At 44.2% G+C, this 24249-nt stretch overlaps 1 protein-coding gene across 8 annotated transcripts in view; it reads left to right on the top strand.

Moving 5' to 3' along the window:
- Positions 1–24249, top strand: part of LOC147012089 (rho GTPase-activating protein 44-like) — a 130691-nt gene that overhangs the window by 102709 nt on the left and 3733 nt on the right. For 6 of the 8 annotated variants that reach the window (XR_015052005.1, XR_015052004.1, XM_085858313.1 and 3 more), the window contains exons 11-19: positions 5629–5737; positions 5918–5999; positions 7192–7272; positions 7986–8099; positions 8816–8904; positions 10379–10589; positions 11631–11855; positions 19536–19624; positions 19968–20366. Coding sequence is in view for 6 of the 8 variants with exons in the window: in XM_085858313.1 (XP_085714439.1) it covers positions 5629–5737; positions 5918–5999; positions 7192–7272; positions 7986–8099; positions 8816–8904; positions 10379–10589; positions 11631–11855; positions 19536–19624; positions 19968–20366 (1399 nt within the window). In the remaining 2 variants the exon portion in view is untranslated. The remainder of the gene's footprint in view (positions 1–5628; positions 5738–5917; positions 6000–7191; positions 7273–7985; positions 8100–8815; positions 8905–10378; positions 10590–11630; positions 11856–19535; positions 19625–19967; positions 20367–24249) is intronic. The other 2 variants (XM_085858314.1, XM_085858317.1) reach the window with 2 other exon arrangements.

Genomic DNA, 24249 nt, shown 5'->3' with positions numbered 1-24249 from the left:
CAAAATGTGCTCTCAGAGAGTGCTCGGGGATTTATCGACCTCCCTCAACGGGGAGGGGCCCTTGGTGAAACACAACTCGCTGTCTGCCTTTGATTGGACAGGGTCCGACGGCCCACCCTTTTGGGGCGGGACCTTGGCCCCTGCCAGGAAACCCCAGCCACTCTTCCACACGGGTTCATACTTGACGAGTAACAGTATCAACATTGCAAAAAATCGTCGTGAATGAGTTACAACGTCTGTGGAAGCCGAGAAACCGGAACCGCGAGGTCTTGCCTTGGCACGTCAGGGTGCGAGAAGGCAGCTGGTTGGTGTTGGATCGTGATGGGCCGAGGGGTCATGCAGATGGGATGGTTGTTAGATGGCTTGTTAGATGTAATAACCTAACTGAAAGAAATCGCAATGCATGCCTTTGATTCTCCCACTAGACAAAAAGAAGGGGATCTGACTACACACATACTTAACGACATAACTGCCTTTGGGGACATCTGTATGTTGAATGCATCTGGATTCCAATTCCATAACATATATATATATATATATATATATATATATATATATATATATATATATATATATATATATATATATATATATATATATATATATATATATATATATATATATATATATATATATATATATATATATATATATCTTCTTCTTCTTCTTTCGGCTGCTCCCGTTCGGGGTCGCCACAGCGGATCATCCGTATGACCTGCATCGTGATTTGGCACATGTTTTACGCCGGATGCCCTTCCTGACGCAACCCTGGTCGCCTCTTACAACACAGGGATATGGTACACCTATTTTAACCGGGGTATACACCGGCCCAGTACACTGGTACTCATTTCGCCGACCTCGGAAGGATGACAGGCTGAGTCAACCCCCTGGTGTTTATATATATATATATATATAATTTTTTTTTTTTTTAAAGAAGGTACTTCCAACCAAAACATAACTTGATCTATTCCACTGATTTGAGCAATAAGCAAGAGCAGACCCCATCTCGGACTACATTTCGCTCACTTCACCAACAGGCTTTCTCAGGCCAATCGACCTGGGGAAGTCTACTGTGAAGTGTTGCCCTGAGGGAGCCGGCTATGAAGCAGGTGAAACGTCGCCTGAGACCGGGTTTGCTCTTGCTTGCTGCTCAAATTAGCGGAGTAGATCTCGTTTTACTTTTGTTTGGAAGCGCCTTCTTCTTCTTCGGAAATGTATATTCCCAAGCGCCTCAAAGATCTGGACCCCTTTTCAAAATTTTCACCTTTTGTTGCTTTATAGCCTGGAATTAAATTGCATTAAATCAGACTTTTTCCAACCTTATGTCCACATCGTAATCCACAACTTCCAAGGGAAAAACAAATTATACAAATTTTGAAAAATTAATTAATAATACAAAACTCGAATATCTTGGTTGGATAAGTGTCCAACCTCCTAAGAATAGCAATTGTAAATTAGCTCAGGTGTAACATACCAAGTAACATACCAACCTTCAAAATTACATTCCAAGTTAATTGGCCTCCTTCTTTGTTAAATTGTTGTGATTCTGATTATTTCAGAATAAAATCAGCTGCTCCTGTTGGTTTCCTCTGCTGGGTAGTGCATTTCACAGTAAAAACTCAACCATTTGCACCAAGGAGCTTTCGAAAGACCATGAAGGATCTTGTTGTGGAAAGGCACAGATCAGGGGATGGGTATAAAAATATTTCAAAGGCCTTGAATATCCCTTGGAATACAATCAAGACAATTATTAAGAAGTGGAAGGCATATGGTACCACCAAGACCCTGCCGATATCAGGCCGTCCCTACAAACTGGATGACTAAGCAAGGAAGCGATTGATCAGAGAAGCCACCAAGTGGACAATGGCAACTTTGAAAGAGCTACATGCTCTGTCAGGTGCATGTGTCAGGTTTGATGGAGCATTTTTTTCGAAAAATAAATACTCAAGTTTTCATTGTTTTGATAAACAGAAGTTTAAGGATGCTGTTAATTTTATTTTATTTCATACTTTGATGTCTTTTTGTGGGATTACAGGTTAAGGGTATTCCCATGGGTTGGAATTGCAGCCCCCTACTAGCGAACATTTTTCTTATTTTCTGTGAATTTTCATTCATGCAGAAACTGAAGAAGGAGAAAAAAATTAGGGTTAGCTAAAAAATTATCTCGTACATCTCGTTATATCGATGATATTTGTGTGGTTAACTTTCATTTTTTTGATAGGCGGCTTCACAAGATTTATCCAGATAGCCTGATTGCAAACAGGAGTGGTAATGATTATACAGTTGCTGCATATCTGGATGTGTTGGTTAGAGTTTGACACAATGGTTTTAGTATGAGTGGAAATTATAAAATAGATTTTTTTCAGTTTCCCAGTAATGTTGTACACCTTTCCAGGTAGCAATATACCAATTAAAATGGGTTACAATGTCTTTTCATCTCAGCGACTTAGATTTGCAAGAATTTGTTCAGTTAAGGATGATTTTGTGGAACGTGCTGAGAAGGTTTTTTCCCATCATGTTAAATAGGGAATATTTGGCTGACTGTTTGATCAGGTCTTGTGAGAATATATATATATATATATATATATATATATATATATATATATATATATATATATATATATATATATATATATATATATATATATATATATTGTTACGGATCTGGAAACCATTTGCATTCAACATACAGATGCCCCAAAAGTCAGTCATGTCGTTAAGTATGTGTGTAGTCAGATCCCCTTCCTTTTGTCTAAAGGGAGAATCAAAGGCGTGTGTTGCGATTTCTTTTAGTTAGGTTATTACATCTAACAAGCCATCTAAAAACCATCCCATCTGCATAACCCCTCGGCCAATCACGATCCACCACCAACCAGCTGCCTTCTCGCACCCTGACGTGCCAAGGCAAGATCTCGCGGTTCCGGTTTCTCAGCTCCCACAAACGTTGTAACTCTTTCACGATGAACTTTATGCAACGTTGATACTGTTACTCGTCAAGTATGAACCCGCGTGGAAGAGTGGCTGGGGTTTCCCGGCAGGCGCCGAGGCCCCGCCCCTGAAGGCTAGGCCGTAGGACCCTGTCCAATCAAAGGCGGACAGTGAGGTGTGTTTCACCAAGGGCCCCTCCCCGTTGAGGGAGGTCGATAAATCCCGGAGCACTCTCTGAGAGCAGAGTTTTGGTGGGTTTTTGCTGTCATGAAAGGGGTTTTTGCTGTTACGAAGGGGTTACGAAGGCTGGTACGAAGGGGTGGTAACAATGGTTGTTACGAGAGTGTCACGAGGGTTGAGCAGAAGGTCATTGAGGTGGAGAACGTCTCTGCTGGTCCTCTACAAGGAAAGGAAAGAGCGACCCTGACCCCTCTCCATGGACCCCGCTATTCACCACCCAAGCTCCGCCACGAACCACGAGTCCCACACGTGTGAATGGGCACCAAACCAACGACCTTTGCCAGGTGGCGCATCGCGGAGCACCCCCTTTCTCCGACGGCCAGGTACCCATTCGAACTCTGACCCCCAGCTTGTCTCTCTCCTCGGCTGCGAGGGTCCAATAAAGAACTCTGGGTTTCTTCTCATTTGTGTGTGTGTCTGCGTGTGGGCCCGTCTGGTAAGTTGAACTGAATAAGTATTTTTGGATCACTGTAAATATTCCTTGCTTGCATATTCGTGTTAAGTCTTGCTTTGTGTCTTCATTTTCTGTAAGTAAATCAATACAGAAATGTTCCCAGTCCGTTTCCGTCCCTACTTGCATTGGTCCAGCATGGTTCGGATCTGAGTTTAGCCGGGTTTTTATCCCCGATAATCCGTTCATTCCAGCCGGCACGGCTTTGGCAGTTTCCGCTCTGCTGCACCCGAACCGCAGTTGGTAGTCGGTAGTTGGAACTCTACCGCAGTCTGTAGAGTGATCCGGACGAGCAAGACATGCTGAGGGCGTGGTTTCCCCGGTAGTCGAAATCGCATCGTTAATTAGGTAAATTGGTTTTCGACGAATAGACCCTACACTACGCGGTTGAAATATTGGCGACCACGGTTGGTTCAGTGACCCGCCGCGTCACAGAATTATCCGGAACGATGGCCTACAATTCCGGGGAGTCTGGTGGAGACGACGTAGGTTTCCCCACCTAGTGGTTGTTCTCACCACCGACCCCTGGCCTGCAACAATATATATATATATATATATATATATATATATATATATATATATATATATATATATATATATATATATATATATATATATATATATATATAGTTATTTATAGATGGTATTAAATAATGGAGGTATTTAGATGAGAATACTACAAATAAGTATTTATAAAATACTTTATAAATAAGCATTAATATAATTTGTTTGTGGTTACTAAGATACACAGTGCAGCATGTTTAAATCGGTTGTTGATGACATTTTGAATATTTTAATGACAGTTTTGAGTCTGGTTAGATGGAGGTGTTGTGTCATGGACGTGTCTACAAGGTAATGTGTTTATTGCTTCATGTAATATCATATAAAGTGATGTATGAATAAAGTTATTCAATTGTAGTCATACTTTAAATAAATATAATAATTAAATGTGTTTGATTGAGGATATCACATTGCTGTGTTGACTGACTGTCTGGACACAACTTTGAGGATGTGGATCCATTGATGTTGAGTAATCTACTGATGTGGACCTGCGACCTGGGTTGTGGATCCGCCGTTTGGAGAGGTTCTGGGCTGAAAGGATCGAAGGCTCGATGATAAACGGTGCGCAGCTGATGATCTGGGCAGTTGGGAAATCTGTCAATTGCTTATAAGTTAAGGTTATAATTTCAAATAAAATAGCTTTTGTAAGTACTTACCAGTACATGATATATCCGTGTGCGTGTGTGTGCGTGCGTGTTGAGCGGAAATAGTGCCACCTTTCGTGGGAGCCGGTAAAACAAATCATCTTCCCTTATCTTCTTCATAATATAATGGTACCTTCTCAAAATTATGACATGGTGTGATCAATAAAATTAATTTTTTTAAATGACAATTTTGAAAGCGCATTTTCCAAGAACATGCTGCAGCACATTGCTCACCTCAGGTGGGCCGAGAGGGGTACTTCTGCCCAGAGGGGGGGAGTGCCCCCTGGTATATTTAATGCTGAATGAAATAAGTTGTGCTCTGAGCTCTTCCTCAGTCAAGCTAAACAGCTTTGGACATTTACTCGTACATGCATTAGGGAAAGGGGATGACGAAAGGGAAGATGCCATGTCACAGTAATTCTGCCATTTTGCCTTTATTTTGTGCAGATTGCACCCCACACCTTCCCTCAGTGCTAAGTGCTGGAAAGATCCAAACCTCATGAATTGATTTTGTCTTCGAATCATAAAATCCATTAATATTTTTCAATGGTTTGCTTTATTTTTCAACACTTAAAAAAAAAGAAGAAGAACATATCTTTTCCCAAAGGATGCTTTGATTGGAACCATTTTTATTAAGTTGCAGGTGTGCAAATAATCTTATCTTAAAATTATAGTTTTGAGGGCAACAAACGTTTCTGATTCTAATGGTAGTAGATTCCTCGATTGTTTTCATTAGTATTACCTGTGGCCTCTCGGAGGTGGTGGATTTCCCATCTTGGCAGTGAGTGCATCGTGTCTGTGCAGGGTCTGTTCAGGATTGCAGCTGCAAATTCCAAGCTCCGTAAGTTGAAGGCTGGTCTGGATTGCTGTATGGTGGAGACAGATGTACTCAATGACCCTCATGCTTTTGCTGGTAGGCCATTTCTATCACTTTCATACCCTTAATTAGACTTCTGGGGGTATATGTATGTATGTATTTATGTATGTACCTGGATGTCGCTTTCCTATCATGCCTCCCCACCCTTCAAAGTGCATTAAACAACAAAAACATTAATAATGGTCAACACTTGTTTTCCTTCCTCTTATTTTGCAGGAGCACTGAAATCTTACCTTCGAGAACTGCCTGAGCCTTTAATGACCTTTCAACTCTTTGATGAATGGATACAGGCATCCCAGTAAGTAAGGCCTTCGAGTCCCTAATGAGCATGATTGTAGTCTGGCAGATCATCATCATCTATCTATAATTCCAGCAGTGTGTGTGTGTGTGTGTGTGTGTGTGTGTGTGTGTGTGTGTGTGTGTGTGTGTGTGTGTGTGTGTGTGTGTGTGTGTGTGTGTGTGTGTGTGTGTGTGTGTGTGTGTGTGTGTGTGTGTGTGTGTGTGTGACCGCTGTTTCTCGACAACCACTGGTCTGATCTAATTGAAACTTGCCAGGTATATTGCTGGAGACCTGAGTATGTGCCTTTTCAAGGTTTGATATTAATTGGACAAGTGCTTCCCAAGTTATGGCCATTTATTTACCAAACCAATGACAGGACACGTTTCTGCGTAGGCGTGGCCGATGTGCCATTTAGTTACCAATCACAAGACACGTTGCTGCATAGGCGTGGCCGTTGGGGAAGAGATCCTCAGCCGCGTTCCCCATTACGGGTTACAACGTACGAACTTCTGGATAGTGATGACACTGTATTCTAATAATTTCTCGATTTCTTATGCGCATTTATAGATAAACACAATGCCCCAATCCAGTCGTCGTTTACGAGAGCAAAGGAATGGCCTGTGTGGTTGTTTGAAAGTTTTTTTTTTTTTGGTAGGGGGGGGGGGGGGTTGCACGAACGGCCAAGCAAGAGCGAAGGAATGACTTGTGTGGTTGTTTTTGGCACGTGGTATGAAAGTTTTTTTTTTTTGCACGTACGTACGGGCACGTACTCGTAATCTTAAATCAAACATTTTATCAGATGCTCCTGAGAAACAAAACACGATGGAATGGGATTGTTACAGACTCTTTAGATTGTACGAAGCCAGGGTCTTTTTGAAGGATCAAATATTCTGCAGAAGTGATGTGTACCTGTTATGGAAAAATGACAGTATAATCTATATTTTGTTTTTTGTTGAAAGCCAAGATGAAGAAGAATATAATCACATTGAAAATATGATCTTCGAAACGACTTCAATAGGGGTTAAAACGGTCACTGAAAGGTACTTTATGAAACCACGTGATCTTTTTTGTTTGCTCATGTTTGTTCAACTCACCAACCCAACCTTTCATTGAAGAAAGCTTCAACAGCCTTAGAAAAAAAAAATGTTTTATGCAAGACATTGTGCTTTTTGGTTTCCCCTCACTGAGCTTGCTTTATCTGTCTTTACAGTATCACGGATAACCAGGAGAAACTGCAGCGTTTGTGGACTATCTGTGATAAGTTGCCCAAAGCCAATAAGGACAACTTCAGGTTTGTGGGGTCCGCATGCTCTTGACCATGTTGGGGCTCTGCGTGCCCGCTGCCGTGTTGGGCTCTGCGTGCCCATGACCATGAGCCATGCCTGCCTGGCCTGCATGTCCATCGACGTTTGGAACCTTTGGCCTGTCGCAGTGTAGCCTGTGGACCTGTGTAAACCATCAACTAACTCGTATATTCCTGTACCACAAACTCAATTAAATTTTTCGGAACAGTCAATTCTGTTTCGTTTTACATCCTGTGAGTGTGATGCAGCTTGCATTTTATCGTGTTATCCCTTCTGAACAATTCCAAGATGCATGAACGTGCTGTCTTTAACTTGTCTGTTTGAACCGTCTTTGTTCTGTCTGACATCTCTGTTGATTGGACATGGAAAAACATATTTACCTTCATTTATTCATTCACTTGGTCTCATTATATGATCTCTCCAGAAATCTCAGCGGATTGGTGAACCACAAACTTTAATGCTAGTGAATTAGAAAGAGTCAATATGCCAAGGTTGATGTAAACTACCACAAACAGGCTGCGATATTATACTCTCCATAAACATGCAGGTACAAGCAATGTGGACAGCTGGCTTCACTTTAACTCTAAGAGTATGGCATGCTATGAAAAGCCGCGTCGCTTCGTGCTTAAACTCACTCATGCACTTTTAACATAAATGAATGGAAGGAAATTGTTACCTTTTTTTGTTGTTGGATCAACAGCTATCTCATCAAGTTTTTGGCCAAGCTGGCCGAGCACCATGAAGTGAACAAAATGAGTCCAAGCAACATTTCCATCGTATTGGGACCAAATCTTCTTTGGGCTCCGAGTGAAGGGTAGGCAACCACTTTGCAAAAATTGCAACCGGGCGCTCACTGTTTTTCCTGAAACTTTTCCTGAAAAATGACACTGTAATTGATCTCTGTTCCTGAGGGTAAGGAGGTAATGACATGTGTTTTAACTGTGATAAGAAAACGTGCCGTTTCCTGGCGGGGTTGTGTTGGCCATTATCAGATTGTGTCTGAACTTGCTGGCAGTCATCCTGGCTGGTCCATTTTACCTTTTGTCAAACACACTGGGTTTCTTGTGAGATAAGCAAGTGTGGGTTTTATTTGCAATGAGAAGACGCCTCGTGAGAGATGAGATGAATTGTATTTTGTTCTTTACAAGTATGTGCTATTTGATACTTTGAAGACAATTTTTGTCCCCCTGCCTTCAACAAGGTCGGAGACGGGGGACATTCAAAAGCCATTCAACATTTAACTTTCATATTACACAGATATCTAGTCCTCATACCACCAAAAAAGCAGGGGACTGAAAGTATCAACTCCTTGTTATCAACAATATGAGTCATTTTGAGATGTACTCGATCCCGAGGCTGCCAGTTGGGATATATAAGGATATATTTATTTCATAACCTGTTTAATATTAATGTTTGAGCAAGGTAAGGTGGTACTCTGATAATTGTGTGGTTGTTAAGGGGGAAACGCTATGTTTAATGTCCAACTATACCTCCTCCCCCCCCCCCTCTTCCTCCCCTCTTGGTGCACAGATCAGCTGATGTGATGTCAAGCATGTCCATTCAGGTGGTGGGCATTGTGGAAACAATATTGCAATACGCAGACTGGTTCTTTCATAATGGTAAAGCTGTTGTTCACACTCATCTGATCGTCAAATATGTATATCGTGTAGTTAGATATATGGTTTTGGGTTTGCCGGCTGGGTCACGAGTGGCCTGTCGGACCCACTTTCCAACCTTTGACCCTGCAGCCGACGAGCCACAGATACATCCGCAGCATGACGTGTTGCTAAGCACCAATGGACGCTGTCTAAGAGTTATTCCTGGATGACTTATCTAGCACTTGCGATTGCCTGGACGCAACACAGCCTCAAATTCTGGGTGACACGGGCTTATAAAGCCCTTCAATGAGGCGTGGTCTGTGTCCCAGCACAGCTTGTTGCTCACGGCGTGGCCTTTGCATTTGAGCACGGCTGTTGCCAGGCCATGCTTATTGGTCGAGCTCCCGGCTCGGGGACACCATCCTCCGATAACCCCGCCCATATGCGGTCCTTCCTGCTCCATTGGGCCCTGGATGTTCTGGTGCTTTCTCCCGTTGAAGAGATTCCTGGTCCGCACCCCCTGGTCCGCATCACTTTATTCCGATGTCTATTGGATTTGTAATGAAGTGTGATTGTATTGCAATGTTGGTTTTGTAATGCGAGTTGTTTGTGTGTATGGATGCACTGTAAAGAGTTGCAGGGAAGGAGGGGGATTGACATGGATGGGGAGAGCGATAAAAAGGGAATTAAAAATAGAGGGGATATAGAAAAGAGTTACAGAGGCTATTCAAACCTGATGCACAAACACCACGCATTTCCATGTCCACTGATATGAGGGGAAAGGTAATTTGTCTAAATGAAATTACTGCTGAGATATCTAAACTCTGGTTCCTTTATGTGTTGGCTATAACTCTCCGAGGTCTTACAAAACCGCAACTATTTATATAATATATTTATATATATATTTATATATATATATATATATATCCCTTTAATAGCCTGGTGTTGGCGCAGTGGTTATATTAGGGCAGCGGCTTGGGATCCAAAAGGTCCTGAGTTCAAGCCCCGTTGGGCCACTGAATTAATACACCAGGGGGTTGACTCAGCCTGTCATCCTTCCGAGGTCGGCGAAATGAGTACCAGTGTACTGGGCCGGTGTATACCCCGGTTAAAATCGGTGTACCATATCCCTGTGTCGTAAGAGGCGACCAGGGTTGCGTCAGGAAGGGCATCCGGCGTAAAACATGTGCCAAATCACTATGCGGATCATACGGATGATCCGCTGTGGCGACCCCTAACGGGAGCAGCCGAAAGAAGAAGAAGATATATATCCCTTTGTTTCCTTTTCTTAATTTAACCTTTGTTATCACCCCTACCCACAGCAACAGTACTTATATAATAAAGAGGTCCTTTCCCTTCCCATATGTGTTATTTCTTACCCAACTCTTCTTCGTTTTCTCCCCCCATGCGTCGTGTGGGGAGAAAAAAAAATCTATCCCCCTTTCCCTTTTCCTTTATTTTCTGAAAGTACTTTCTTTTTACTCCTCCATACTAGATGTCGAGTTTGATCAAACTGCAATCTATTCGATGGCACCCCAAGTAAACCAGGCGCTTTCGAGCATCCAAGGAGCAGGTCATACTCAGAGCACATCTTCATCTGTGGACCAGGAGAACGGCGAACAGCGAGGAACCGACGTAAGCCGCTTGCGGCCTCTAAGCATTGCCACCGATGCCGATCTTTCCCGTGAACTGCAACGTAAAGACGGGTAAGTTGTTTGTGGAATTCACTCGTGAGCACGTAGTTCGACCTACGTTTGTTTGTCTTTGGCTTTTCTAACTTTGTGGAGCTGTAAAAGAGCCATTAGGCCCACGGCATTGTTCAAAGAGAATACCTGACCGTTTCCATAGAAAGCTATTTTACTTTTATCCCGAAGCACCTTTTGGCTCTTTCACAACACTTGATTTCCTGTATATAAAGAACGCCATTTTGCAATGCTCTCAGAGGATTGTTGCTTTGATTGTGAATTGTTTGTCGTGATGCTGGCAGCAACTTTGGGAAGATCCATAGTTAATCCCACAGTGCCTCAGGGATGAAGATGTCATAAATCTGTGCCAGCATGCGTCGTTATTTTATTTATTTATTTTTCCCGTTGTGTTGCCAATTGCACCGAAAAGGGCGGTTGTGCCAACATTGATTGCAGGAACTTTATCTCGTGTCTTTTGGATGGATGTAGCTCACATGCTGAACAAAGTTACTGAACTCATATATAGCTCACATACTGAACAATGGTTGATCATTTTTATAATTTGTCCCATTTCCTTTAACCATGGTGCCTGTACTAATCCATTCATCCGTGCGTCGCTACAAAAGAGAAAAGTGTACATTTAACCACTTGCTGTAACGTGCATGGTAAATTGTGCATCGTCTCTTTTTTCATACTAAGCATGTTGCTGTTATTTGACACTGATGCCTCAAAAATGGAGAAGCAATTTTGCAAGGGAGATGAGAATAGTAAATCTGGATGAAGTACCCAATTTGTCAACATTGTATTTGCATGTAAATTATATACATAACCCACCCCCCTCCCCCCAACTCCCTCCATCCCTCCCACACCCACTATTCTCATCTGCCGTCAAAGCAAAGTGAAAGACATTTTTGAGGAAACAGCCTTGTCACATGCATGTGGTAACACATGCATGTTCTTTGCATCTAACAAAGGGGTGCTTTCCTTCCATATTTCCTCTGCATGCTGCTCTGCTTTCATCCACATCTTCACCATCCTCCCGGTTGGAATATCTGAGCTCAGCCCAAACCGTTTGTTGATGAAGCGTATGCCTCCACCCGTCGCGCCACGCAGAACTTCGCTCGGCGGGTGTTCATTCACAAGTGTCAAATCTCCCTCTGAGGAACCTGACATTTCGGTGCATATTACTGATGGGGACGACCCATATGACCCCACATGCTCCAGCCTGATATTCCCCTCGCAAGCCTCTTTGGGTCGATCACAGTCCATTTGTTCTCAGGGAGCCAGGTGAGCAAGTGCAGTTCCTTTGTGCACTTTCAAATCTAAAGGTACTTTTTGACATTGCATAATATACCTTAAGGTTGCACTTGACCCTGTAAGTGCTTTACATGCCCCTCCCCCCATTTACGTGGGCTTTACATGGGGGGGGGGTGCCTACATTTTTTTTTATCGTTCCAAAAGTTTCAGAGCCAATGACATCAGTAACTCACCCACTACTGGGATCAAACAAGTGTCTGGTGAGAAACGACACAGAAATGGACTAACATCTGTGCCGAGTTTTACTAGTCACAGCAATGGGCGTATGAGCCATTTTTTAAGGGGACAGTTATAGAATTGCCCGAATGATGGCTATGTTGCCCGAATGTACACTTCGATGCGTGTACTCGGGAAGCATTGTCACTTCCCCCAAGCTCAGCGGCTGTGTGTGTGTGTGTGTGTGTGTGTGTGTGTGTGTGTGTGTGTGTGTGTGTGTGTGTGTGTGTGTGTGTGTGTGTGTGTGCGTGTGTGTGTGTGTGTGTGTGTGTGTGTGTGTGTGTGCGTGTGTGCCCCACAACGAGCCACAGAACAAGTAAACATAAATAGGGGTAAAACCCCTGGGCGCTCACCTGATAGCTGTTGGATAAGAAAACTAGGAACCACTGGTCGGCATCGATGACCCACAAAATAATATGTTATGGAGAAGAAAGTAAATACCTATGGAGTTTTTTTAATGGTGTGAACAACCTTTGGTACATCACGGGCGATGAAGGTTGTGGTCAAGTTTCCACAACATCATGTATGTAGTTGCTGAGAAGAAAGCAAATACCTATTTTGGGGGCAATCCCCCATATATACCCCCTTAGGGTCCAAATATATATTATATATTATATATATATATATATATATATATATATATATATATATATATATATTATGCTGTGAACAAACTTTGGTACACACTGGGTGATGAAGGTTGTGGTCAAGTTTTATCGAAATCGTATAGTTTCAAAGAAGTTGCAAGTATTTGTGGATGGACAGACTGACGGACGGATGACGCACCATCCCATAAACTCCATAGAACTACATTCCAGGTGTGCGATTAAAAAGAAGTCCTTCCACCATCCCCCCACCCCCTTCCACCATCCCCCCTTCCACCACCCCCCTTCTCGCCAAGTTTGAGTGACTGAACCTCTTTGAGAGGAATGTTGAGAAAGAGGATGGAATGGTTTGCCGTACGGTCCTTTCGGAGAGAGAGAGAGAGAGAGAGTGAGTGTGAGATTTCTCAGGATTGAAAGACATGTTCCAAGTGTTTGAGCAGTTTGTGATTTTGTCAAGGTCTGAGGAGAAGGAAGAGGCTGCTGCCTGTCTGTCAGAGGGATGAGGGATCTCACGGCAGAGCGTGGAGTCATCAGCAAGTTCACTGTTATGACGTGGAGTCATAATTTTTCAAGCATTGCATTCCAAATAATCCAAAAATACAGGTTACCAATTAAGCAATCTATTTCTTACAAAGCACTTTTGATTTATGTAAAATGAAGATTGAAGTAAATTTGCTTGAGAAACTAAGAAGGATGAGAAGTTAAAATTAAGAGAAAGCAACTGTAAAAAGGTGTGAATTTTTGGAGAGGTTTAAAGATGGTAACCGATGGGGGTGTACAGGTTTTAAAACGCAGATAATTTCACAGTTGAGTTTATCTGAAGAGTGCTTGATCACCAAAAATCTTCATTGTCGTGTGCGGAACCACAAGGAGAATAAGAGATTTCCATTGTTGGAGACGAGGTGGTGATCCCCAAGTTCACTGTTCTGAGTCTGAAGGTTTTTTTTTTTTAAGTACGGATCAGGGCCCAAGGAGCAGCTTGTCAATCTTATCAACACTGAGTTTGAGAAAGTTGATGGACATCAAACAACAACAACAACAACAACAACAAACTTTTATTACCATTTTCCCTGTTTTTTAGGGACTTGGCCTTTTTACATTAGAAACGAGGTGACTACCAGGGTATCTGACACAGGTGTTTACGACTGGTATTTTAACAGAATGGACAGCGACAGAACCAGTGTCCTCACTTTTGGAGAAAAGAAGAGAGTTGGGATGGTAGTAATTGGCAGGGGTCTTTCACTCACATAGTTAATTCATAGAATGGTCTGCCTTGAAAGATGAGTGGCAACAGAAACAGCAAATCGGTTTAAATTGGAATTAGATAGGAACCTGGAAGCATTGGGTACAGAGAGTATGGGGTTATTCACAGGGTTGCTTGGTAGTTGATTTATGGATGGGTGATTGTGTACCTGCATCATCATGATTGCGATGTCTGTGAGAAGCCTCATCAAAATGTGAATGTGCTGTCTGTGTAAATTCATCCCTCACCTTACCACCATGTCCACTAATATACCACCCCCCCACCACTGCTGACTCCCTCCCACACTATTTTCATCCCCACTCCACAACCCCTACATCCCCTCTCCTTGATCCCTACATCCCCTCCCCGAGTGAATTTAAGTTGATAAAGTGTTGGATTGAATTGACATGGTGTCGATGCAGCGTGGGCTTGATGGGCCGAATGGCTTCCTCCTGTGTCGAAGTTCCCTGTGTAATTAACAGTGGGGTAACGGAACAACAATTGGGCAAGGTCTGTAAGGGAATGAACAAACAGGAAAAGAAGAGAGAAAGAGGGGGAGGAATTTTTTTCAATGCAAAGCTGGCAAATTGCAGGAAAGGTTTTACTTATTTATTTGTATGCAGCCTGCGGCTGCTTGGCTGCATCATTTTCTGTGGTCACAGCTGTGCTGCTGATGCAATGCCCATGTTACCATCATGCTGGTACTCATTTGCCAAACCTCAGGATGACAGGCCGAGTCAACCGTTCCTGGTGTTAATTCAATAGCCTGACAGGGGCTTGACCTGAAGACCCTAGGATCTTAAGTCGAGCACCTTAACCCTTAAGCCTGTGCAGAAAAGGTGATGTATGCATAATACATTAACAAGCTTATGCTAATTAATTGCACCTTACACATTCACTTACGCACGTCTATTCCATTGACATTTGTGATTAGGAAACTCAGTTGTTTGTGGGAGGGGGGGGGGAGGGGATTTGGGGAGGAATTTTGACTCCTGGTAAAGTAAAAGGTTGATGCGCTACACAACAAAAGTGTAAAATGATCTCCGCAGGTTTATTCAACAATATTTGTGTCACTTACATCCATTTTCATTTTTGGAGCTCCTTTTTGTCTTGAGGCAGGTTTGCGTAAAGTTACACACACTCACCTCGAAGCTGTTTAGGTCAGGTCAGGTATGGGAGCATGTGCCAGAACAGCACGTCGCTGCGTCCACTTTCCGCCGGTACTCCAGGGGCCTCCGTCTGGCCACCCCCCAGGCAGATGCCAGGCCCATCCCCATCTCCTTGAGATGATGGTCAACCTGTTGCAACCATGAGGCACGTGGTCGACCCACTGGCCTCCTCCACTCATGAGACTCCCTCGCTGAGAGAATCTGGTGAGCAGGATCAGAGTCAGGAAAACGAGCCACATGTCCATACAGCCGCAACTGACGCTCACGGACTATGCAGGTAACAAATCTCATCCGAGTCTCTCTCAGCAACCGCTCGTTGGACACAAAATCCGACCAGCGATAGCCAAGGATTCTCCGAAGAGACCTGGTACCAAAGGAATTAAGTCTCCGGCTCAGATCCTTGGTCAGAGTCCAAGTCTCGCACCCATAGAGCAAGACTGGAAGTACCAAGGACCTGAAGACTCGGACTTTCATCCTCCCGCACAGGTACCGGCAGTGCCACACCCCATGATCCAGTGAATCCATGACTCCCCAGGCCCGACCCAGACGTCTATTGACCTCTGACTCGCAGCCAGCAGAGGCATGAATATCACTGCCAAGGTAAGTGAATCTCTCCATGACCTCAACATCCTCACCACAAACAGACACAGACAGGACAGCAGCATCCAAGATGTCACCGAAAGCCTGGATCTTAGTTTTGACCCAAGAAACCCGTAATCCCAACGGCTCCGACTCCTCATTCAGCACCTCGAGGGCCCCCAAGAGGATGTCTAAAGTCTCCGCAAAGATGACTGCATCATCTGCAAAGTCAAGGTCCAAGATCTTGACATTCCCAAATGACGCACCGCAACTTGATCTCTCCGACATCCTCCCTAGAATCCAGTCCATACAAGTGCTGAAAAGTGTGGGGGCCAGTACACACCCCGACGAACTCCAGTAACAAGAATCCTCCAGAGGACATCCCGATTCACTGAATCGAACGCTTTACAGAGATCAACATAGGCTGCAAGCAGCCCCTGCCGAAACTCTCGTCTGCGTTCGGTGAGGACACGAAGTGCAAGGATACGGTCAATCGTTGACCTCTTTGGTGTAAAGCCTGACTGCTCTGGACGCTGGTGCTCAAGCAGATGGTGGCGAACCCTATCGAGAATTATCCGAGCAAAGACCTTGCCCGGCACTGAGAGCAGCGTCACCCCTCGGTAGTTGTTGCAGTCTTGGCGATCACCCTTCCCTTTCCAGAGAGGGACAACAAGGCCCCTCTTCCAGTCAGTTGGGATGATGCCTGTGTTCCAGGCAGAGCACAAAACTGCATGCAACGACACGAGTGCAGCATTTCCACCAGCCTTGAGAAGTTCGGCATGGATGCCACAGATCCCTGGAGCTTTGCCCAGTTTCAACTGGTTCACCGCAGCCCGTGTTTCCACAAGCGTAGGTGGACCACAGTTGATTCGAGGGTCAGCAACAGGGATTGTAACACCCTTGACGTCCAACTCGACAGTTGGGGGATCAGCCTGGTACAACCGCTCAAAGTAACCGGCCCAGCGGGCCTTCACTTCAGACTCCTCTGTCAAGAGCCTACCACTCTCTGCTCGAACTGTAGTGCTCCGAGGGATGGGCTTGGATGAACGTAATGCGCGAATTCCCCTGTAAGCGGGACGAGAATCACCTGTCCACAGGTGATGCTCTACCCCCTCACAGATTCCTCGCACATAGGCCTCCTTGTCCACCCTCAGTGCACGTACAGTTTTACGCCTCAGCTCCCTGAACAGCTCAGCTCTGCCATTCAGCCTGGCCCTGCGACTCTGGTCAATGGTATCCAGTGTCCCTTGAGAGGCAAAATTCTTCTTTGCCCTGCGGTGAGCTCCAAGGCATGCACCGGCAACATCAAGGACGGTGGTCTTGAAGGCGCTCCACAACTCTTCAGGACCCCCCAAAGCACTCAGACCCCCCAAGTGTCCACTCAGCCTGTTCGCAAACTCCTCAGCTACTCTCTCATCCCTGAGCTTGGCAACATCCAGCCTCGGCTGGGATGGTACCATTCTCCAGGATTTAAGGTGCAGCTTTAGAGTTGCTACAACAAGCCTGTGGTCAGTATTGAGGAACTGAGCACTCCGGTAGACCCTGCAGTTCTGGATCATCCTCCAACGACCGTCAATGAGGACATGGTCAATCTCCTTTGCCACACCGCCAGCGTTGGAATACCAAGTCCAGCGATGAGCTTGTGGGCGCTGAAACCATGAACCAGCCACCCTAAGTCCATGACTTCTTGCAAAGTCAAGGAACTTAGTGTCATTCTGGTTCATAGTTCCTGACCCATGGGGACCAACACACACCTCATAACCGTCCCTATCAGTTCCAGTCGATGCATTGAAATCCCCCAAGACTAGAAGTGTATCTCGTCTGGGGCACTGATCAACCACAGACTCGAGTGTGGCGTAGAATGCGTCCTTCACGGTAAGATCACTCGCCTCAGTCGGAGCATAAACAGAGACCAGGGAAATGACACCTAAGGAGTGACGAATCCTTAATCTCATAATATGCTCGTTGACCGGTGTTACCTCAATTATCATTGGGGTCAGCTTATTGGACACAGCTACAGCAACTCCTTGGGTATGGTAACCATCAGAGCGACCAGACCAATAGTAGGTGTAACCACCCACCATTATCTCTCCGCAATCCGGTCTCCGAACCTCAGAGAGAGCTGCAATCCCGATGTCCAAACGCTTGAGCTCAGATGATAACAGAGACAGGTGATCATCCTCTCTTAGGGATAGGACATTCCAGGCACCCACCCGAAGGGACCGCCTCAGGTTAACCCAAGGAGACCGCCGTCTGGTGGACGACACCTCAGCACCACTCCGACACACTCTCCCGCAATCTGACCCAGGGATGTTACCCCGTGGTTTCCCTCCTATCAAAGATTGGGGGTCCCGAAGGCTTTGCCCCAATCCCGTCATCCGGTGAGCTGCCCTGCGAAGGGAAGCTGCACAGGAGGTACTCCCACGTAGTGGGTTTTCAGATTATTTTGCGTTTTTGCGTTTTGCGGAATGAAGGGTTTTACGGTGGCCGGAGTGCAAATCCTGCCACCAACCTCCTAATAAGAAGTGACCCAACTGTAGGAGGACGTCTGCAGACACAGTTGGGCACTAGATATGGATGGCCGTTGGCTCACAAGGAGCTCCTCCGCCCTTTGACAGGTTTTGTTTTTAATCCTGCTGGGTGTCTATATCCAAACACCCTCCTCACCAGAAAACCTGGTGGGGGAGACGGTTTAGTCGCCGACAACCCGACCATGGAACAGGTTAGTACAGGTTTACATGGTACCTGTAGCAGGTCACAGATCGAACCTGACCTGACAGTTTTTCTGACAGCATTCTGACAAAATGGCTGTTTAGCCTGGGTTTGAATCCTGACCCAGCTATAAACTGTCATCCCAGTATTTCACAGGCAGGGTCATTCATCAATGTGTGTGCTGTCCCTCGGATGGATGTTAAACGGGAATTTATCTGCTAGCATTCGTTGGTAGATGTTAAAGATCCCATGGTGTCCTTCACGAAGAGTAGGCGAGCTATTGCCGGCACCCTGAACAAATTGTAAATTCATGCCCTAACTTCTTGTGTCGGAGTGGCAACCCATCCAGGATTGTAACCTGAGCCAGAGAAACTGCTTCAGCAGCACCGACGCTGTGTGTATAGCATGATTCATGATCTGATCTTTTTCTCTTCGCATCTTCATCATGCTGGTCTGTCTTGCTCGGGCGTTGCTTTTGCTTTTAATGTTGTTTGCTTGTCACGACTCATTTTCTTACATCACAAGGTTGTCGGCATATTTGCTCAAATGGCTTTGCGATCGTTGTGTTGGTATTGATTCGGCATCCTTTTGAACCTTTGATAAAGGTTCAAATTCGTTTGAACCTTTTATTTATTTTTTTACTTCTCTGTCCAGACAATATTGCTTCTCAACATATTTACTTACATCTTTGTTTTATAAAAACAAACTGCCTTTCTAAAGTGAACCTCTTTAACACCAATGTTTAATCTCTAGATGCTCAAAGCCTCGCTGTAAAAATGTCAAGATAGCCAGACATTCCTTCTAAATTCCTCTCAAATCTTCCTTCAGTCGACCGGTTTTGGATTGGCTCCGCATGAGGCTTCTACACGGCAATTTGATAAGATAAAATTAGCTTATCTGTGTTTCTCGGAAAACAGGTTTGATTTGTGCCTTGCAGGCTGTATAATGCATCCTTCTTTTGCACGTTTTGAGTGGGAAGTGTGCATGGATGCAGAGGAAGCGTCATTCTAACTTGCATGCGTAACGCACCCTCTCCTATCCTAGTCTGGATGCCAAGGTTCAAAGGACGAATTTTCATTGTGAGATTTTGAAAGCCAAATAATACTTCTTATGTTTTGTCAAACAGTGCCAGCAAGATGAATGCATCGCCATCCTTTGTCCGTAAAGGAGCCGGTAGCAATGCCAACTCGGTCAGTCCGAATGTTGCACACAAAGGTACGTTGGAGGGGAAAGTGATAGTAATAGCTTGATAATTATTGGTGCGTTAATCTGGATCATTTTTGGCTTGTCGACATGTTTCATCGAAAGCAGCCGAGCAAATTCTCAACACCGATGGCTTGCTGGTTACTGGTGCTTCCAAGTTGTCTCTGAAGTCAGAGGAGAGCCAAACAAATATTACTAATAGTGACAAAATGCTTTGATAATTTTCGCAGCACCTCTTATATCTTAATGGTTGATGTGTATTCTGTTTGTTTACTTATTTCAAATCAACGTATTGGTTGTATCTTAGCTTTGCATATTTGAAGTGCGGTAAAAGAACGTCATGCTGTGCTCGCAGGTTATAAAAAACCAGCTCCAGCTCCACCAAAAGCTTCAGGCCCAACACTAACCAGCCTTGTGCAAAGCACTACACCAGTGGTGGAACATCTGTCTGCATCCGCCACACAGCATGATACGTCACCTCATCAGCCTGGCCATCAAAGCTCTGTCTTGATATCTCCCCCATCTCCAGGAGTCCCTGAAGCCCCTTCGTCGTCTCCAAAAGCAAGGCCACACTCGCAGCCAGATCTGCATTCACTGGCACCCGGAAGGCCATTGGCGCAGGACGTTAAGGCCGCCCCCACCTTCAAACCACCCGTCCCAAAGCCTCGGGTCCGACCGACCATGCCCCCTCCACCTCAACCAAGCAACACACCTGGAGATATGTCGGATGACAGCTGTGAAGAAATTTCCACGGGTGTGTATTTTTGACAGGAATCTGTTTTTTTGTAGGCCTCGAAAATGAAGTTTGGTCACTGTCGTTGACCGAGTCAGAAAAGTTTTTGGTGAGTGCGAGGGTTGAGAGATTGTTTTGATGAAAGCTACAATGGATCATCACAAATGATAATTCGGCAGCAAATATGTAGTCTTTAATTTATTTTGGGAATAAGTCTTAACTTCTAGTTGAATCCAAAACCATCATGGGTTTACGGCTCGAGGTGCGAGTTGGCGATGAACCGCCAAAGAAGTGTCAAAATGGTTTTTGAAAATCGATTATTGGCGATTCATGGTGATTCCGATTCAAGTTGACACAAGGATCTTGAACCGCACTCACCGTTGGATTTTAAGTCCATTCCATTTGAATCTGCAAAACGGATATGGCTGGAAATTCAGTTTTTTTCAGCCAGCTGAACATCGAAGCATCCTTTAATGCCTCGCACAAACTATTTGAAGCAGTTTAATTTTGCCGTGTAATAGCAATGTTCCCACAGTAAACCTTCAGCTATGGAAATACTCACGTCATAGTCATGAGCGACCTGATGCCCTGTGAGGGGTGTGTGGAGCAACTGCAATTAAGCTGATGAATAACCAACTGGACAACAGGAAAAACAAAACAGTGTTGTTTAACATACTGCATTATACAGTGTTTAAAATATTGTTAAAGGTAAAGATAGTAAACTGAATTAAAACCCTTTCAGTAATTAATCCTCTTTGATATATTGTTTCATAGGTTGTCTACTTTAAGCATTTAATATGAGGCTCACTAACAATGCACGGATCCATGATTTTAGTTCTTTTTGTCATAAGGTCTAAAGATGCTGAGCTGAGCGTCAAGGATGGAAGCAGCATGTACCATTTTTTAACGTCTGGTTTGACTAGGACGAGGTTTGAACCGCTGACTCCGTCCCTCACCCTTCCCCCAGACTCTAACCATTACACCACAAAGTTTCTGTCCTGTGGCTGATTGAAAACCTGAGCCAACTCAAAGTTAAACAATTCACACTCGCTCACCTTGTTTTGCTGCCTGTCCAATTATAAAATTAAAGCATTTGCAAAAAATATTTGGAACTCTTACGACGTTTCATTATTATGCAATACTGTGGAACCCAGACATTCATGGATTCAACATTTGCGGTCCCCTTGTATTCGCGGTTTATAAAGTGTGACCTGCTTCTACATTCATGCTTCTCGTATTCGTGGGTATTTGTTTTTAATTATTGGAAAGAAAAAGTTTCTAACACTCAGGACTGGTCTCCTCCATCCACCACCGCTGATATTAATTCAGCCTTGGAATTCTTCTACAAAAACCTGCTCAGACTTGACAAGGCACCACCAGGTTTTAGAGGAGGGAGACAAGCTTGAAAGCTCATTCTTGAGATTGCACAGATGTTGTTTTCTGGCTCTCTTGAGGGTAGACACACACACACTTGTGGCAGGCTTTGTGGAATGATCTCCGGTTGGATTTGCCTTCCAGGAGGAGAATGCAAGTTTTTCATTTATTCATTTTTTTTAATACACTGTCGAGGCTCGTATGAGAGCTAACACACAGAACATACAATGAGGGGAGCAGGAGAAAAGAGGGGTGGGAGAGGGAAGGAAAAAACAGTGGGGAACAGGCATTAGGAGATCTGTGGAAGGGAGAGGGATGGGGCGGGGAACATGGGGAATACAAGTTGGACACTCCAGGGACTTTCAGGTCCTTACACGACAGGGACTTTCAGAAAGGAAAGCAGGGAATTTGAAGGAGGTGGGTTTGGGGTGGATTAACGGGGGTAGAAAAGATCGTGGTTTTGGATGGGGGAAGATGAGAGATGGTGGTGAACAATTAAAGTTGTTTTAAAGCAACAGCTTCACCACATGGTTCAGAGTACCAAGAGCGGGAGGATGGTTAAGGTAAAAAAAATTGGGATGAATCTGTGCATAATAGAGAGCAGTTTTCTGTGGAAGAATTGCCAGGCTGAATTGATATCAGTGGCGGTGGATATAGGAAACGTCCTGAAGTGTTAAAAAACAAACAAATAATAAAACCTATCCCCCTTTTTCCCATTGAAACAATGTCTCATTTGCGGATTCGACATTCGCGGCATTTTCCAGGAACGTATCCCTCGCGAATATCGGGGTCTTGCAGTAGAATATTTGTTCAAAACGAACATTCCGCTATCTTGAATCTGAGGCTTGGAATTTAAACGTACGTTCGTCTGGATTATTGATGCTGCAGAATCTGCTCGGTTTTGCGCAGTTTGTTCAATCCATGCAGCTTTCATGTCAAGATGTTCAGTGCTGTACAGAATAGAGCGACTTAAATTGTGTTGTAAATTCAGGGTAAAAATCATATATTTTTTAAATTGTGCTTTTATTTGAAATGCTTCATGTCCTTCATGGAAAAGGCTGTCAAAAGGTTGTTTATTCGGGATGCTTAAATATTCTGCACTATACTAAATGTTTGTTGACCTCAAAATATGGTTGAACATTTCATTGTATAAACCTCCCATCCCTAGTGTATACAACTACAACTACAACGATGACTACTACTTCTTTGACAGCCACAATTATTCCCACCTTCTTGTGGAGTCAGCCAGGGAATCTCTACCCAGCTATAAACTGTCACCCAGGTGTTCGGCATGCAGGGCGAGGCATCCACGTTTGTGCCTTCCATCAGAAGGATGTTCGGCTGGAGGAACCGCCTGCCAGCATCGATTGTTGGTGGACGTTAAAGATCCCACAGTGTTTTTCGTGGACGACGCGAGTTATCGCTGGCACCCGAAACAGGTTACAAATTCCAGCTCAGACCATAACCTTTGTTCAGAGACCGCTTCGGCAGCACCGATGCCCTGTCAAGAGTACAGTATGTACATTGATGATAATGAGATGGCCTGCATGAAGTTGTGTGTGTGTGTGTGTGTGTGTGTGTGTGTGTGTGTGTGTGTGTGTGTGTGTGTGTGTGTGTGTGTGTGTGTGTGTGTGTGTGTGTGTGTGTGTGTGTGTGTGTGTGTGTGTGTGTGTGTGTGTTGTATACATAGTTGAGGCTCATGGAAGAGCTAGTACTCGTACACTGAACGGATCAGGACACAACAGGACAAAAGGAACAGCAGAGAGAGGGGGGAAACTCCAATAGCAGAGAACTGAAAGCCAAGACAGAGGGGGAGCAGATAAACAATGGGTGTGGGGAGGCAGGAGAAGATGGAGAAGATGCATGGGGTGGACAAGGTGGATACAGATGGAAACTCTCATGAGGGAAAACTTGAAATTTGGAAGTTTATTCACGAAAATTTTTGTTTCCTAATGTTATTTCTTTTCTTTCTAATTCGACGACGTTTTGAGTTTGTTTGGACAGTCAATTAGTTTACAGCAATCAAACCATTGTCTTTCACAATTTTTATTGAAAGGGTAAAACGTGTCTAAATTGTAAATGTATCCCCAACACCATGAACAAATTCCAAATTCCTGCCTGCAGTAACAAGCAGCAAGTTGTCTGGTTTTCTTGGAGATTCCTTACGACCAGGCTTCACCACTTGCCATCTCACAATATGGTTGTCGTCTGGACAGCAAATTCACTTAGCTAGGTTGCTGCGTGTCTTTTGCGAACGACCGCCTTCAGCTTTGGATGGTAGTTATTAATGAATGTAAGTTAAGTCGCTTGATTATTTTAATCTGTTAATTTTCGATTTTTAAAATGAAATAAATCTGGTGAGATGAATTTATTTAACAAAGGCCTGTGAGATTTTGCTTCTGATTAATCCACAATAGTCATGATTTATCTTACCTAATGGCAAGCAGGCACAGTCCCCTGATCTCACCATCATGATCTGCTGTAGTTTGGGAAATAAATTCATTATAGTTTGGTGAAGAGGTATGAAAAT

This window comes from Eptatretus burgeri, chromosome 15 (genome assembly GCF_056783735.1).
Source record: "Eptatretus burgeri isolate ZD-2024b chromosome 15, Ebu_testis_v1, whole genome shotgun sequence".
Lineage (NCBI taxonomy): Eukaryota > Metazoa > Chordata > Myxini > Myxiniformes > Myxinidae > Eptatretus > Eptatretus burgeri.
This window is presented reverse-complemented; position numbering and strand designations above follow the sequence as displayed.